This window comes from Nelumbo nucifera, chromosome 1 (genome assembly GCF_055504915.1).
Source record: "Nelumbo nucifera cultivar China Antique chromosome 1, China Antique-T2T, whole genome shotgun sequence".
NCBI classification, from domain to species: Eukaryota; Viridiplantae; Streptophyta; class Magnoliopsida; order Proteales; family Nelumbonaceae; genus Nelumbo; species Nelumbo nucifera.
Genome location: NC_142649.1, coordinates 203,696,253 through 203,714,136, shown reverse-complemented (window position 1 = coordinate 203,714,136; position 17,884 = coordinate 203,696,253). Strand labels below are relative to the sequence as shown.

The window sequence follows — 17,884 nt, the reverse complement described above, 5'->3', positions numbered from 1 at the left end:
ATTTGGACTTTGACATTTTCACGATTTAAAAGAAAAAACTTGGCTGAGTGATTCCAATCAGGACAAAGACCGGAGAGCAGAGGAGAAAAAAACTCACCGACCTCCGTTGGATTTCCGCCGGACCTCCGCCGTTCGGTATTTGCAGCGACCGCCGTTGGTGGCGATGACAATGGCAGCGTCGAGCCGTCGATGGATGGCACTCCTCTCTTCTCTTTCGACAGATGGGGCGAGTGTCTGAGAGGGATTGAGTTAAGTTAAAAATAGGGATAAAAATGTAATTTCGTATAGGGGTATAGTGGGCATTTTACCATTTTCGTCCATGTTTAACGGTTAAGGGTACACTTAGTCAATTGTCAGAAACAGTAAGGATACACTTAGTCAATTTTCAAACAGTAAGGGTAGAGTTAAGTCAATTAGCTAAACCATAAGGGTAGTTTAAGAAATTTACCCTTATTAATAATTCAATATTTTTAAAAAATTCATCATGAAATTCGTAGTAACAATATCAATTATAATTTTATGAATTATTCAATTTAAAGGTTATTCAAATAATAAAATTTTAACATTAAAGAACAAAACAATATTTAAATATTTCAACAACTAAAAATCTTAAATAAAAAACATTAAAAATAGCTAAATAATATAACAAAATATTTAATATTACGTAATAACATCAAAATAAATAAAATTCAAATAATAAAAATTTTTAAATATTTTACATTTATTTAAATATTTAAAAAACAAAATATTTAAATATGACAAAATTTTAAATAGTTAAATAACAAAATTATGTAATAAATTTAAAATAAATCTTAAAAGTATAAAAATAATTATAATAGAATTCATAATATTCATATTAATAATATTTTAATATTTTACAAAATTAATAACGAATTATGTAATAATAGTACAATTATAATTTTATGGATTATTAAATTCAATAAATAATTAATATTTTAAGAATTTAAATAAAAATATTATTTCAATAACTAAATAATATTGTAAATAACTAATTTCACTTATATCAATTAATAATTATAGAAAATAAGTATCAACAAAATTATATTTATTAGTAATAATTTTACAATAATAGTGTATATTCATTATACATTTATATATACTACAATTAATATTTATTTTATTTTCAGTAATTATTTATTGTTTTTTAATAAATATACTTTCAATAATTATTTATAAATGTATTTTTGTTTTTGTTATTTAATAGAAAATTATCAATAATTATTGGAGATTAAACAACTATTATTTAACTTTTGAAATTTAATTTATCGTATTCATTGTATTTTTGTTATAAATTTATTTTTAGTAATTATATATTTTTTATAATTTATAGATTAATACTTATTAGAGATTAAACTACTATTTAAGATTACACTATTTATAGACTAATTTAGTATATTTTCAATATTTATTATATTTTTGTAATTATTATATTTTTATTATATATCTATTATATTTTCATTATAAACTTATTCTCAATGATTGTGTACGTTTGCTATAAATTTTCAATAATTATTGGAGATTAAACTATTGTTATTTATTAGAGATTAGACTATAACTTTAGATGAAATTAGGAGTGTTCAATGATTGGTTAAGTTCAGTTGTAGCCTTGCAGGCTGTTTCTCCAACTAAATCAATATGGTCAAGCCCGCAATTTGTCACTTGAAGCCGATTGACCATTAGCGAAATCTCACCAACTCGAGTTGTATCGATTTGGGTCTATTTTCGGTTTAGTTTGTTTGTTCAAAATATTTAAACTTAAAAGTTAACTTTAAATTTCATAAATTACAATGATATTATTAAAAAATAAATTACAAAAACTAAATCTATGATATAAAACATTTTAGACTAACAAATATGGGAATTTTCCTACTTTTCTGTATTAAAAATTTGAATTTAAAATATAAAATATTAATATATATTTATTAAACAAAGCACAGGTCCCCATCACCATGCCTCTCCTTGCTCCATTATCCCCACCCTGCATTATCTTTGACTTTCTCTCCTCTCCCCTTCCCACAACTCCCATTAAGCCATGTCACCCAATTACCTAAAAATATTCCTATAATCTCTCTCCTAAGGTATCTCATTTAAACCAATAGGAAAGTATCATGTTACCCCACTCCCAAATCAATTCCTAAAATACAACATTTAAAATATTCGTATTAATTAATAAATAGTTAAATATGGTTAATATTTAATCCCACCCATATTCAATGAATATTAAATAGTGTTATTACCAAAAGTTAATAAATACAGTTAGTAAATTACCAAAAATTAAATATTCTTATTACTTTGGTTAGTAAATTGCCAAAAATTAATAAATATTGTTATTAATTAACTCATTAACAACACTTTATAGAAATTGAAAACTCTTTAACTAATTTCTATAAAATTGAGAATTATATTTAACAATTATCAAAAAGTATAAAAATTTAGCTATTGTTATTGTTATAATTAATAACCAAAAGCAAATGGGGGAACAAAATATTATAATGTTAGAAAATGAAGTTATTAATTAATTTATATTGAAAAATAAAAGATAAATTAGTGTAATTTTGTTAGTAAACTACCAAATAAAAAATATATATTTAATAACAATTTAAAAAATTTCAATATATCCCCATAGTTACACAAATGTAATAAATTTTTCAAAAATTTTCATAAAACTACATTTTCGTAAAATAATATTTTTGAAATTAAAAGATATAAAGTACTTGAAAGTTTATGTAAAATGCATTAAATAATTATTGAAAATTAATAGATTATTTTGGAAACTTTAGGAAAATTTATTACACTTGATAGATTTTGGAAAACCATTGAAAAATTATGTAATTTTCATTTCAAATTATTGAAAATTATAAAAGATAAATGACTATGGGAAATGGAAAACTATAATTTGAACAAATAATTACACAAATTATTAAGATAAATTAGTATAACATTGGAAAAAGGAAATTATTGGTTAGTCTATATTATAAATTATAAGACAAATTAGTATAATTCTGTAAGTAAACCATTTAAAAAGAAAATAAATTATTTAATAAAAAATTAAATGAATTTGAATAAATTTTCAAAATTACACAAGTACAATAAATTTTCCAATTTTTTCATAAAATTACATTTTTGAATATTAAAGACAATGTAGTGTACTTTTAGAAATTTACCATTTGGTTGATACTCAATATATCATTTTGATCATTTCTATCATCAAATTGAATATTGGGTTGATGGGGATATAGTGTTTTCAAAACTGGATCAAACCAAATGGTTAGACCAGAATAAATTCGGAACCAGACACTGTTTCACCTCAAAACCAATTTTTGTCCGAAAACCGTTTATTTGGTTAGCGGACCGCTGACCTGGGTGGTCAAACCGTCAACCCGGACAACAGTTTTTGGCCTTTTTTTGTTTTTCTATTTTTTTTGTCAGAGCGGGTCATCCATTCGGACCGAACAATCTAACTATTCGACCCTAGAACAATTCCCTATCCGGTCCAATTTTAAAAACCTTGGACGGGGAGTGGGTGCCTTGCCTTAAGCTTAGCCTGGTGTATGGCATGGCCTGGCCCAAGGCCCGACCCGTGGACCAGACCGATCCACAGCATGGCATGAGACCCGTGCAAGCTCGAGTCGTGGGCCATGCCGAACCGACCCCCCAAATTATCCTAGAGGAGGGAGGCACGGCTCGGGATGCCTTGTGGGCCAGCATGACACGATTTACACTTTGTGCGGGCCACATGCGGGTCGTGTCGTGCCAACCCAACACGAGCCAATTTACACCTCTACTTGAACTCGCCCAATACTGGGGACGAGGCAGGGAAATTCGAGGATTCTCCGTTCTTGGTGAGGAGTGAGGTGCCTTGCCCCTGAACTCACTCAACATTGAGGAATGGTTACCTTGCCCCCGAACCCATGTGACACTGGGGACGGGGTGGGGATGGGGTAGAGTGTCTTGACTATGGGGCAAGGAAATGAATGGGTTGCCCTACCTTGAACCCACCCCATTGTCATTCCTATATAATTGTTAATTATTTGTGGAATTAATAAAAATATTGGCTTTTATAATTATTTTTTATTTATTTAAAATTAATCAAAATTTCATTTAAAAATAATAACAATTATTAAAATTATTAATAAAACTAAATTTATTAAAAAATATTTGCTCATATTTAATTAACAATAATTATTTTTTATAAATCAACATTAAATGAAAAATAAAATTATTAAATCTTTTAGATTTTCTTGTACATCACACAGTCCCTGCTAGTAAACTATTAAACTTAATACATGTAGATAGCCTTTTTATAATTTAATTTTGTCCTTGATTTTTTTTTAGGGGAGTGAGGAAAATTTTACCCCGAGGGAACATTTTAAATGAAGAAAGTAATCGAATTCTGGTATTTAAGCATTTTTGTATTTTGATTTGAAGAATTCTCTAAGACTAAACACTCGTATATTGGAGACGTCCCTTACCTAAAACAGATACTCTGTAGGTTCCATGAATCTGTCACTATCAGTCCCCTTCATTGGTTCGAAACAATGCCAGCGCCCCATCCTCGCAATTCGCATGAACCTGACCCGGTAAAGCTTCCAACTTTGCATATTTTTATTAAATGCACTTTGTCCCACATCGGTTGCTAATAATTGTCTAGAAGTTTTCTTCATAGCGTCCGAGCGAACAAAGGGCACGACCTTACTTGAACAGGATCTGTTCTATAGGTTCGTACCTCTGTATCCTTGAGTTCTAAGGAGACAGGAATCAAAGTCTGGTGGATGAAATCGGACCGTGTAAGATCAGAGCGTGATTAATTGCCTTAGGATCTCAGGATTCGAGTTTCCACGGGCTGTAGAGGATCGTTCTCAGCCTTGGCTGGGATGGTCGCACGGTTGTCTGACAGATTTCTCCTTTTTCCTTTTCTCTATTTTAATTAAAATTAAATCATTTTTTGTTAATTAATGTAAAACCAAGTATGATTGAGGTCAATTAAGCGGTCTAGACCGGTGTGGATAGATTTAATAATTTTTCTAAATTATTAATTATTTATTAAAATAATAATAATGGATTGTTATTTAAATAAATATGAAACATTTTCTAGTAGATTAATTTCCTAAAATGTTTATTAATTATTTAGTTGAATAATAATAATGGACTATTGTTTAAATAGTTTTGGAGATTATTTTTTTATATATTAATTTCTTAATTTTTTATTATTATTTATTTAAAAAATTATGGATTATTAATTAAAAAATTTCCCTGAATTATTTGATAATTGTTAACTATAATTATTTATTTTATAGAAGGGAGGAGGAGAGAGAGAGAGAGAGTATTAGTGTGGGCGTCGTCTGTTCAACTATAAATGGCTCTCATGCTAGCTATTGCACTCTGAATTCAATTGTTTCTGTTGCTCTGTTGCTCTGTCCCATTAGAGAAGTCGAAAAGGTCGTCCACAAAAAATCATCCCTTGCAACACCATTTGCACCATTAACATACCATTCATCACCCCAAGACACTTGTTGGTTAAATTTCAAAGCCATCTGCAGTAACAGACTAGTTTTCAACGCCCTCGCTCCAGTACACTCCATTTCTGGTTTTACCTACAAGCGAATAAAACCCATAAGAAAGAAAGTTCCAACATGGAACAGTTTCAAATAATATTCCTACAAGTTATTCTTCCTTAATTCAATTAAAAGGGTACCTGGAAAGACGATGATGGAGGGTAAGAGGAGGGAACTGCAATCCAACAGCTTGGATCAAGCAAGGGAGGTGAGCACTAAATCAGATCTAATTTTTCTTGCAAAAATCAGAATCATAATTGATCTCTATCAATTCAAGAATGGAGATCGAATTAGGATTATGTGTAAACCTAGAGTAGTTCGCCCTCTTCTATTTATATAGCTTAAAGAATCGCACTCCTAATCCAATTAAGCTTCCTGATCCAAATCTTTATTTGGATCTGTACTCTTTAAGTGGATAAGACTTATCTTCTTATCCTTATCTACTGATCCAAACTCATATCCTTATCCAATCTTTGGGCTTCAGGCCCATTAAAGAGGTGGCTCATGTCCCTTATTAATTGTTGGCTAATTTGGCTCTTTTTGTATGGCGTGGAACCCTAACATTGATCTCACAAAAGCCATATGGGCTCAGCCTAGCTTTTATAGCAAAGCCTGGGCGAATTCACTGCTAAACACAGTGAACCCCTAAGTTCATCAGTATGGGCTCTTAATGGGCCCAACATTTACACTAAATGGTCATTGAGTCCTACCATCTTATGAAGGCCCAAAGACTATGGCCTTAAGTGAGATTAGTTCATTAGGTATAAAAGCCCTAAATGGTCTTACACTTAACCTCTCAGCCCTTAATGATCAAACACTGTCCGACAAGATAGGACCACTCCCTCGGCTACAAGGTATAGTGTTGCACTCTTTGCTCGGATGGATCCCGGAAATTAAAACCTATTGCAAACATTTTCATAATATATATATATATATATATATATATATATATATATTCATATAAATATATTTTGCAAAACAAATCTCAAACAAGTTTGAAAATGACTACCGACAGTTTTGGTTTCCATCAAAGAGAGTGTAGTTTCCGATCATTCACTTTGTCCGACAAAGGGGCTGATCCTGTCACTATGATCACCCACTCGAGTGAATTCTCAGACTGCTCCAACATACTTGGGTTTTGACCACCAAAGGATCTCACTGATTGACATATCAAAGACAGCCTAATCCGACACCCAGTGTAGTACCATAATCGAGTCTAGGGGTTAGGTGTAATTTTCCAATTTTGCCCACTAGTCTCCAAGGTCTAGGGCATAATTGGAAAATGGTCTGGGTTCAGTGTTTTAAGCAAACACACACTACATGTGCTTCGGGTCTAATCTTGGCAACTAAGACAAGCTACTCCAACCGACTTGGCAGCACATTAGTATCAGCCTTGGCAGAATAAACCTCCCTAGGTTTATCCAACGGCTATGAACATTCTAAACTAACATGAGTATCATAAATGTCCAATTTAAGGGTAATTACATAGAAACACACCAAGTATAACATGAATCAATTATGTACTTTTATTCATTTACAATAAACGTCTAATGTACATCAATTTGATTTGAGCTAAGGTCATACACTGTCTAACACCCTAACCCACCCATATTAATCCACTTGACCCATCCATATTGACCCTTAACCACCCTCACTCATACTAACCCACCTATCCTCACTTATAAATACAAAAATGGGTTAGGATGGCCCGTATGCCCAAAATAATACATTTTGAGAGAATAATCTCCCTCAATATTGTCACGTGACAAAAATGAGTCAAGTCAACCTGTATACCCAAAAAATGCAAAAATTGTAGATAAATGCAGAAAATGCAAAAAAAAAACCAACAAATTGTAGAAAAATATAAAAAATATAAAAAAACTAAAAAATTGTAGAACATTCAAAACTTTTGTAGAAAAAATTAGAAAATATGCAAAAAAACTAGAAAAATGTAGGAAATGCATGAAAAACACAAAAAAAATGCAAAATTATGCAGAAAAGCACAAAAAATTGTAAAAATATGCAAAAAATGCAAAATTTTATAAAAGTGATTTTGCAAAAGTACTTTTATGAAAGTACTACAAAAGTACTTCTATAAAAGTGCTTTCAAAAAAGTACTTTTATAAAAGTGCTTGTGTAAAAGTGCTTTTGTAAAAGTACTTTTATAAAAGTGATTTTATGCTTTCATAAAAGTGTTTTCGTAAAAGTACTTTCATAAAAGTGCTTTTGTAAAAGTACTTTTGTAAAAGCACTTTCGTAAAAGTGCTTTCATTTAAAAGTGATTTCGTAAATATTTTCATAAAATTGCTGTTGTATAAAATTGCATGTGAACACGAAAGTTAATAAAATCTATTTTATTTCACCTTTAATCTCAAAATGAAATGTGGCATGGTGGTTTGGAAGTGTAATGAGATGTGGCCATATGCTAGAAGGCATGAGTTTGAATCACTACAACTTGTAATTTTTGAGATTTGGCGAATAGTATAGAGGTGTAAAGTGGTCGGCATGGCACAACCAACAGGCATCCCACGGGTCAACAAGCTTTTTATAATTCATAGGAAACTTCAAGCTCTCCCTTAACTCTTAAAAAAAAAAAAACTCTCCCTTAACTCTTTGTTTCTCACTTATTTTTTTTAGCATAGCCCTAGGGTGTTTGGCAATGTGTATCATTAGGAGTGTCAATGGGTCGGATTAGGTGGTTAACTCACATGTACTTGGACAGAGTCATGCTTAATCAGGTCTTGGTTAGGTTTGGCTTAAGATGAGCCTATGTTGAATATGTTGACATGCAATACATATTTTAATACCATTAGCCTTGTTTGAGTACAGTGGGATTGAAATAGGTCAAGTTAGGTTTAGGGTCATCAAGGAACATGTCAGATTATAGTAGAATTCATAGACATTTTGAAGCATCCGTGCATATTTGAGATGCTAATCCAATTTCACTATTATTTTTCAAAATAAAGAACAAGTAAATTATTAATTACTTTTAAATTATATGTAATATCAATAAATTTATATAAATATGAAATGCCGAGTTTTAAACTACATGTTAAATTGAAACATACATTAATAATGAGTTTTGGAACATATATTAATATATAATAATAACCTATATGTTAAATTATTCAGTTTAATAAATAAAGATAATATGAGTTTTAAACTACATATTATTATTATTGAAAATCATGTTTTTAAAGAATATCTACCCTCCATTTTGTTGGAAGAAAGTAAAGAAAGAACAATTTCCATAAATAGACCTTAAAACTAACCTCATAACCACCAAGAACAAAAGTGACCCTAGAACCTCTAACTGACTCTTACAAGATAAGTTCGAATTCCAAAAACTAGAACCAAACCAAACTAACCCATACTCATCCCTATTTTTTTTTAATCTTGACATATCAATTTGCAAGGGAGAATTGGTTAAAAAGGTCAATCCGTTCCAAACACCACTTTTTCAAAATTGGGTAAACTAAGGGTTTTTGGAGTTTTTCGTACAAAATTTCTAGTTAGAAGAGGAATATATTTCGATAACTAGCTTTCAATAATTCAAAGGGATCCGTGGCGCAATGGTAGCGCGTCTGACTCCAGATCAGAAGGTTGCGTGTTCGATTCACGTCGGGTTCAAACCCTTCATTTGGTCCTGCTTTTTTGAAAAATTAACTTAGATATCATATTTGAAATACCGGAAAGACCCTGCTCAATTCATCAAATACCAGAACTACCCTCTAACATAAATTTCTTCGTCGGGGCTGACGAGAGATTTCAGACCTAACCTAACTCCAAGCCCCAGGTCTTCCTTCCCTCTACCCTGCAGCAGCTCTGTAAGTTGGTGTGAAGTCACAGAGAACAAGTGGAGTTGATTGGGAGATATGGAGCATCAGCAACAACATGAAGATGAGCAGAACGAGCAAGAAGAGCAGGAGCATGAAGTTTATGGTGGAGAAATTCCCGACGACGGAGACATGGACGCCGACGTCGAAATGTCCAGAGCCGAGGACGAGGATCCTAATTCTAGGGAGGTATCCTCTCTTTTTTTCCTCTCTGTGTTATTCTGAAACCCTATTTTTTTTCCCTCTTGTTTGTTCCTCTTTCATCTTCTCTCATTCGCTTGCCCTAATTTTTCTCCCAACTACCTTCAGTGGCGAAGAAAAAGCGGTTGGAAACCCTATTCAAATTATAAGCATCTGATGTTTCGTGTGTGTGCAGAACCTGGAAGCTATGAAGAAGAGACTCAAGGAGATAGAGGAAGAAGCTGGTGCTCTTCGCGAGATGCAAGCCAAAGTCGAGAAGGAAATGGGTGCCGTTCAAGGTAATTTACCTCCTTATCTCCTGTTTCAGTAGCCACGTTTTAGTCAACCAAATATTGTGCTTCAATATTAGGGAAAATTTAGGAAAGACACATTTATTATTTGTTAGTTTGCATTATATAGATGTTAGCAGCCTTGTGAATGTAGATGTTGTACCTGTGTGGAGGCTTTGTTGGGGGTTTTTCCCCCCTCCAGTATAGTTTCGTATAAATCATCTCGCTTCACCCCTTCCCCCTCTTCTGTTGTTTATTATCAGATAAATATTACTGCTTAAGATGAGTTAAGTTTTTGGATCTCCGATTGGTGGAGTTTCTTTGATGTATTACCTTACCAATGGAGATTGTTTTCAAATAAATTTATCTGTTCTTATTGGTACCTTTTTCTTCCCCAGAAACCAATCCCCTGTGTTAGGCTTTTACTCCTTGGTTGCTGATGTTTTATTTTTAGTATACCGCTGATGTATATACCTTCAGCCTTATTGTATAATAAATAATTTTGGTTTCAACGATATGCATTTAACATCATGAAGTTAAACTGGATCTACTATGAAGCCCAATTGAACTTGTAAGAATCTTAGGATTAGACTTGCTTTAACAAATAATGAAGTCGGAGCATCAAACATGATGCACATGAAAGTAAGTGTTAGACAATGATCTGCAAAGGCATGAATTTGAAGACATTAAGAAAGGCCATTACCCAATGTCAGTCCCAGTCTTGGGAGGGATGGACTGGAGATAAACCTAACTTTTGTTTGTTTTTTTTTTTTTAAACCCACAAAGTGGCTTCTCTCAGACTCGAACATACTTCTCATGCTTGTTATCCTGAGATTTTAACATTAGAGAAATGAATTATTTTGTAAATTTTAACATTCTTATACCTATAGAATGGAATTTATAGTGTAAGCTAGCTTCTATTTTTTTTTTTTCAAAACTTATGCATGGAGAACAAATAAAATGCATGGGTTGCTCATAAATCTGTTGGTCCAGTTGTATCTGATGTGTATACTTCACTGCTTAATGAAGTCCGTTCATTTATAATTTAAATTTTCCTTAGAAAATAAAGAAATATAGAGAATCTTAAGCATTGCAGAATTTTTCTAATATGCTAGTTTCATGTCTTAACCATTGGGATACTATGAGGTTCCAAAGCCTTCGTTACCTTCATCTTCTTTAAGGTTTCATTATCTTTTGAAGCCCTAATTTGAATTTTCCCTCTGCATCCTATTTTTCTTTTGCTTTTAATTTGCCCTTAAGGCTTCTATTAACTTTTCCTTCTATCTTATTTTTCATATTTTAATGCAAACTTCTAAAACCATCAACTTATGTTGTGTTGTCAGGCTTTTGTTTGGGATAACCTTACAATCTTTATATATTATCCCTTCTGATCTTCTAGTTAGAAAATAATCTTTTAGTAGTGAAAATTTAGCACTACCATAAAAAATGCCTTTACCACTTATAAGCCTCATTTGATCAATTGATTATTCTTGATTTTGTCCTTGTAATGTATAAATTTTTACATAACTGGAAGTTTTGTCTGAAGGAATTGGTGCTCACTTGATTATCTGTTTTATCATTTATTTTAAATCACATAAACTTTTGGACAGATAATCTATGAATCATCGTCATCGTCATCGTTATCATCATCATTGTCACCATCATTTCTAATGTATGAATCCTTTTCAAAACATAAAAAAGTGTGAATCAGCAAATATTACATGCTTGTTTAGAAATTATGTTTTCCTTGCATTTTTATAATCATACTACATAATTATATGATTCATGGCATTCAAAAACACTTGGACAAAGTATGTGCTGCTACTGACTTTTGTCTCATAGAGTTAAACTTTTTTGTTCTCTTTTTACATGAACTGTTATGTTTAACATAATCTTTTTTGTTTATTGAATCATGTATAAAGATCCCTCTAGTGCTGCTGCAATCCAAGCTGAAAAAGAGGAGGTGGATTCACGTTCAATATATGTTGGTAATGTGAGGTTTTACAATCCTTTTATCTTATTCTTATTTAATTGTTTTTGTATTTCTGTCTTTGGCTTTATCCATCTTTTGTATAACTTTTGAGTTTTCGATTCCCTTATATTGTGCATGCCCTTTTCCTTATTGATCTTTTACTTCAAGCAAGATTTTTTGTAGTATTTAGATGATCTTAAGTCATTCAGTAGGTGGGTTTTTTAGGGGCGCATTTGTTTCATTTTACCAAAAATGGAAGCTTTTTTTCCAAAGAAACAAGAAGAATGAGAAATATGTTTGTTTGGTTTCATGAGTATTATATTACAGTACTATAATAGATAATGTGTTTTTAATATAATAATAAATTATATAATATATTTATACCATATTATTATATATTTTGTATAATTCCTGAAATGAATTGTTTATTGCCCAAACTTGTTAAGTGCAGCATGGCTTTTGGGTATACTGCATTTGGGCAAGAAACGGCCAGAAATGAGCTTCTGGCAGTGAGCAACCAGGGCTAATGGCTTTGAAATGACTGATCTTGGTAGCAGTGATCATTGCTCAAACGTTGGACAAGTATAATGGCCTGTATGATGACAGATGAGGTTGCTGAACTGAATGACTTGCTGCTTTGTCTTTTAGTGGTTTAAGTAATTAAACAAAAAATATTCAAGGGTATAGTATCTTACCCAGTTTCAGCCATTAAGGAACCCCAACCTCCTAAAAATCTTATTCACTAAAAGACAAACCAATAAGATTTTCAATTCAACCACTTCAGCTGTTATCAAATGCCCAATTTCCCCTTTTTCTTTCCTTTTTAGGCGTGATGGAATTAGGTGGGCACCTAGGTGTTGCCTACCAATAAAATTTTATAAAAGAGCAACCTAAATTTCGGTTAGTTCCCTAGTTTTAGATACCAACCAAAATGCATATTAATTGAAAATAGCAATTCTCTTTATTAAAAGCATTATGTTTCCTTTCAAAACATGGCAGATCTTCATATCTAAAAGCCAATAGTATTAATTTCAACATTTTCATTGATAAAAATAATTCCAATATTTCAAAAACAATACTAATATAATATTGTATTTAATGAAGTCATTTATATCAAATTAGCAACTACTATTGATCAAGGTGACTCAGTGAGAGCTAAATTTTTAGCTGCTATTGTTGGGGGCAAAAAGCTAAGGATATGGGAATTACTAGGCTGATTCTTGAAGGGGACTCAAAAATAGTTATTTTTTTTATAAATACTCAAAAATAGTAATTGGTTGTTTGAGAAAAGGAGAAGGGGTTCTATGACAATTCAAAAGATCCAAGAAATATGCAAATGCAAGTAAGATGGGTTAGGAGGTCTGCAAATGGGTTGGCCAAGCAAGGAACCCATAGACAGCATTTGTTTTGGGCTCAATGTTAAATGCGTGGGGGATCTTTTCTGTAAAGGGTCTTTGACCTAACAACTTCTTGTTGTACCTTTTATTCCTTAATCTTAATAAAATTTTCTTGAGTTGCTGATAAAAAAAGCAACTAAAGATGACTATGATTTCTTAATAGAAATTCAATTTAGAGTGTAAGTAAAAGAGAAAAAGGAAAATGGTGGAGCCACAGTTATATTTAGGCTATGTACCAGTGCACATTAAAATTACTAACACATATTAGTACAGATGTTGCCATTGGTAATGATATTATTATGATAAGATGCCTGCCTTGTGATTTTTGTCACCCAGTCAGGCACCTATTCAGCTAGGCAATGCCTTGATAGTTGTGATTTGTTTTGATTTCAATGTGTCAAAAACTTTAAATTTAAAATGTTTAAAGACTCTTTTTTATGTTTTTTTAGTATACTACTATCTTATTGGAAACAGAGTACCCACCCCTGCTCAACACATGTACATGCAAGAAGGAATAAGGAACTCTTGAATCTTAATGCAGTACGAGAAATTTAACATGATAAATGTGGTGCTGGTACAAAAGTATTGAAGTTTGTTAGACTATTGGTTTCTCATATTCATTTTTCAGTGAGGTGTTTCCCCTTGATCTTTTACCCAGTTAGGTGTCTGAGGCATTAGTAATTTATCTTATGTATAAGGACTACTATGCTCGCGTAGTTTATCATTTAGTCTTACAAAGTTTGAATATTTTAGTAAAATATCCTTTCTACTTCTATACTGAACAAATATTTCGTGAATGCCAGGCAAGAAGGGTTCCCACAAGGACTTGATAATTAGTTCTAGCTTTGTGGTCGCCCTCGTTGGGGTCTGGTTTCTTCTCAGTGAGGAGAGGCTGTAATGGCTTTATTGTTTGCATGGTAATTGACCAGTTATTTCGTGAATGCCAGGCAAGAAGGGTTCCCACAAGGACTTGATAATTAGTTCTAGCTTTGTGGTCGCCCTCGTTGGGGTCTGGTTTCTTCTCAGTGAGGAGAGGCTGTAATGGCTTTATTGTTTGCATGGTAATTGGCCAGTTCTAAAAAATCCTTTCTACTTCTATACTGAACAAATATTTCGTGAATGCCAGGCAAGAAGGGTTCCCACAAGGACTTGATAATTAGTTCTAGCTTTGTGGTCACCCTCGTTGGGGTCTGGTTTCTTCTCAGTGAGGAGAGGCTGTAATGGCTTTATTGTTTGCATGGTAATTGGCCAGTTCTATCCTAATAAGGTGGGGGAAGAATGGTGAAATAAAGTCTGATAAATCTCAACCTGTTTTTCTCAGTGAGCAATTCATCCATTCTTAAGCTGAGTTTTGATTTTTAATGTTTCTATGCACCTCTGCACATATAACCAGTTTGGAGCCTACTGAAACAAAATCAAAGATTTGCATTACATTTAAACCCACATCTTCACTATATTAAATGGATTCAGTTAGGTAACTTTTAAACCAAAAACAAGTCTTTTCCAATTGAAGTTGAAATTACCCCATGATAAATTATATTAACAATTGGGAATGTATCCTTTATATATGGCAAATTGTGCTGTTAGATGAAATGGAAAACTACAGTGCAATCATTTTATTTCTCATGTGATGTCCGCTGAAGTTATGAGATAAACCAATAAATCGATACCTGGATGGATTTCTATCTTTGAATTCAAATAGTTTGTCTAGTTCACTTTAGTGTAAGTATGAAACTGAAGTGGAAATCAACACTTAATAACTATACTTCATGAGAAAACGTCCAGGTTGTCATATTCCTTTTGTTCCTTTAACTGGTGAATTGGGTATTTACATCTCTTTTTAGCAATTTGTGCCGTCTTTTCTTTTTCCCTTTTTTAATGTATGTGTTTTAAATAAACAATGCCAGCTTTTTTAAGTTTTTACAGTACGCAATTATTATATAGTAAATCTCACCTTTATCTCTTATTTACTGTTTGGTACTTCAGGTAGACTATGCATGTACTCCCGAGGAAGTCCAGCAGCATTTCCAATCATGTGGAACCGTGAACAGAGTGACAATTTTGACGGACAAATATGGTCAGCCGAAAGGTTTTGCTTATGTTGAATTTGTTGAAACTGATGCTGTTCAAAATGCTCTCCTGTTAAATGAGTCGGAGTTGCATGGTCGTCAGTTGAAGGTCCTTGAATTTATTAACTAATAGAACACCCCTTTACCTGCAATTTACTATTTAAATATTGAACACCTTTTTGGGCATACTTTGGTTATTCTACAGGTATCTGCTAAGCGGACCAACATTCCTGGAATGAAGCAGTACCGAGGAAGGCGGCCCAATCCATATCTTGGCTTCCGAGGCCGAAGACCGCTCATGCCGGGTCCCCCCTTCTTTCCTTCTTATGGATACGGGTAAATATTGAAATTTCATGTTGAAGTCTTTTACGTCAAGTTTTCTGTTTTGAAATTATGAAGGGAAATTGCGCTGTCAACCAAGGCTAATGATCTTTTAGTATACACAACTCATAATATCCATTGGCCATTGCTTAATGTAATGGTAAAATCTCAGACTGACAAGTGTGGTATGAAAGCTGCCATCCTGTACAAAAAAAAAGTGCCAAACGTTAGGCCTGTATCCACTCCACAGTCCCCAAGAGGCCAAGATCTCATGTAGCTGGGACCATTGTTAGTAATGACTTATTGCCATTAACTTTTGAAATCTTGAAATTGCTGCCACGGTCCACTAGATAGGGGACCCAGTGGTTAGCCATACGTTCAATTTTTCGGTTCATGTAAGCTCTATGGTCTCAACCACCCCATAATAATGTTTTGATTTCAAGGATTTAAATTAAAATTTTCCCGGGAAAAAACAATATACTCGTCACAAGGGTTGTTGGACTGAAATTTGCCCTGTGAATAGAGGGTGGCAATAGGAACATGCGGGTTCATCATCTAGGCTTTAGCCACCTGGAAGAATCATGGTCTATTAGAGTTCTCCATTAATGATTCAGAGAAACTTTTTTTTTGAATTTTACCAAAAAAATAATTACTTTTAATAAGTAATGACCATCATTCTCTTTGTTAAGATTAATATCGGAAATTGGACACCTTTCAACTTTCTTGTCAGTTTGGAAATTTGCTTGTTTTGTTTCTCTACTAGTGAATGTTTTTACATGCATGACTTTGAAGGTTTATTATACTTTGTACTTTTTGCAGTAAGGCTCCAAGGTTCAGGCGGCCCATGCGATACAGGCCATACTACTGATATTTTATCATCAGTGTGTCATGGCCACAATTGTGACAAAGGCATTTTGGTTTAATGGCTAAGCATGTTGTCTGATGGCTGGCCTGAATTGGCTAAGCATGGTATTCTGGAAAGGGAATCCGTTCATCGAGGAGTGAGAAGATTGTACCATCTTAGGCACATAGACGGCCAATGATTTTGCCAAAAATCTGCCATCATTTGGTTAGTTTCATACATTTTCTACCTTGTAAGTTATGGAACTTGGATTTATGCTATTGACGTACAAGGATTATTTTTCGTGCTGTGAAACAAAAGAGGTTGAAAGATAACGAAGGTGCTTATCGTGTTCAGAATATTTCTAATCCCAGGTTTTTGATTACTTGTTCCCTCTGTGAGTTGTTGCTTTATGTGTGGGATTATTGATGCAATATCCCAGTACTCTCTGTAGCTTCATAACCAAGAATTTGATATTGGAGATTGGCCTTGGAACCTTCCTTGGTGGTATAGGGCTATATCCTGCCAATCTGCCTTGTTATCAGGAGAATGAAAATTGTGCCAATTTACTATTAGTTCATGAGAATGAAGTCACTTTGTGCAGGTTCGACTGTGCCATCAATTCGGTATCTTGGGCTGTCAAGTTTGAGAATGCAGGTTCGACTCTGACCTCTGAGAGTGGTCACCTTGTGCAAAGGAATATACAAGTGTTGTGCCATAGCCAGAACATCTCTGCAAGCAAAAACTCTGTATATACAACGAAAGCAGGGGAATCCTCTGCTGTACGAACATTTTCCCATGAATTCAACATAAATGTACCGCAGATGTTCTCCAATATGTTGATGGATGTTACGTAAGTAGAGTTTTAGCTTGCAGAATATCCAAACTCCCAACATGAATTTGGATTTGCTCCTCCCTCATGGAGTGCACTTCATACTAACCTTACAGGACGTTGCAGCCATTCCTGAAGAATAACGGGCAATACTTGTCTCTTACCCAGTCAGAAGACATGTATGTGATCACATGCATTTTCAGTATTAATTTTAGGGTATAAAGTTAGGGGTTAGGAGTTTTGGCTGCGTTTGAAATTGGTGTAAATTAGGAACGCGTAAAAGTTTATACCGGTTTGATTTTGTTCACATTTGGAAGGAGAGTGTAATTATGATTCGGTTCAGTTTTGCGTACGTTTGGATGGAATGGAGTTCTATGTAAAATTTATCAAACTTAAAGTTTTACATTGATTATCGACGTAGATACTATATCGATTTTATCAATGTAAAATTTTACACTATTCATGCATGGGTTTGGGCTGTGGGTCGTGTTGGGCCAACCTCCAAAATTTTCACTAGGGAGGGTGACACAACCCACTTTATACCTCTAGTCTTCATGGTATTACACCGAT

General features: G+C 33.2%; 1 protein-coding gene and 2 non-coding genes across 3 annotated transcripts; all 3 read left to right on the top strand.

Annotated features, from left to right (window-relative positions):
* Window positions 1-4,707: 4,707 nt before the first annotated feature.
* LOC148804380 (small nucleolar RNA U3) lies at window positions 4,708-4,921 on the top strand. The gene has a single exon (XR_016081509.1). It is a non-coding gene; the product is annotated as a small nucleolar RNA U3 (small nucleolar RNA).
* Window positions 4,922-9,134: 4,213 nt separating this feature from the next.
* Window positions 9,135-9,206, top strand: TRNAW-CCA (transfer RNA tryptophan (anticodon CCA)). The gene has a single exon. It is a non-coding gene; the product is annotated as a tRNA-Trp (tRNA).
* Window positions 9,207-9,339: 133 nt separating this feature from the next.
* On the top strand, window positions 9,340-16,843 carry LOC104609820 (polyadenylate-binding protein 2). The gene is made up of 6 exons (XM_010276203.2): window positions 9,340-9,601; window positions 9,789-9,891; window positions 11,805-11,875; window positions 15,238-15,429; window positions 15,526-15,656; window positions 16,461-16,843. Exons 1-6 carry the CDS (start codon window positions 9,452-9,454, stop codon window positions 16,507-16,509), a joined length of 696 nt encoding a protein of 231 aa, XP_010274505.1. The 5' UTR covers window positions 9,340-9,451; the 3' UTR covers window positions 16,510-16,843.
* Window positions 16,844-17,884: the final 1,041 nt, after the last annotated feature.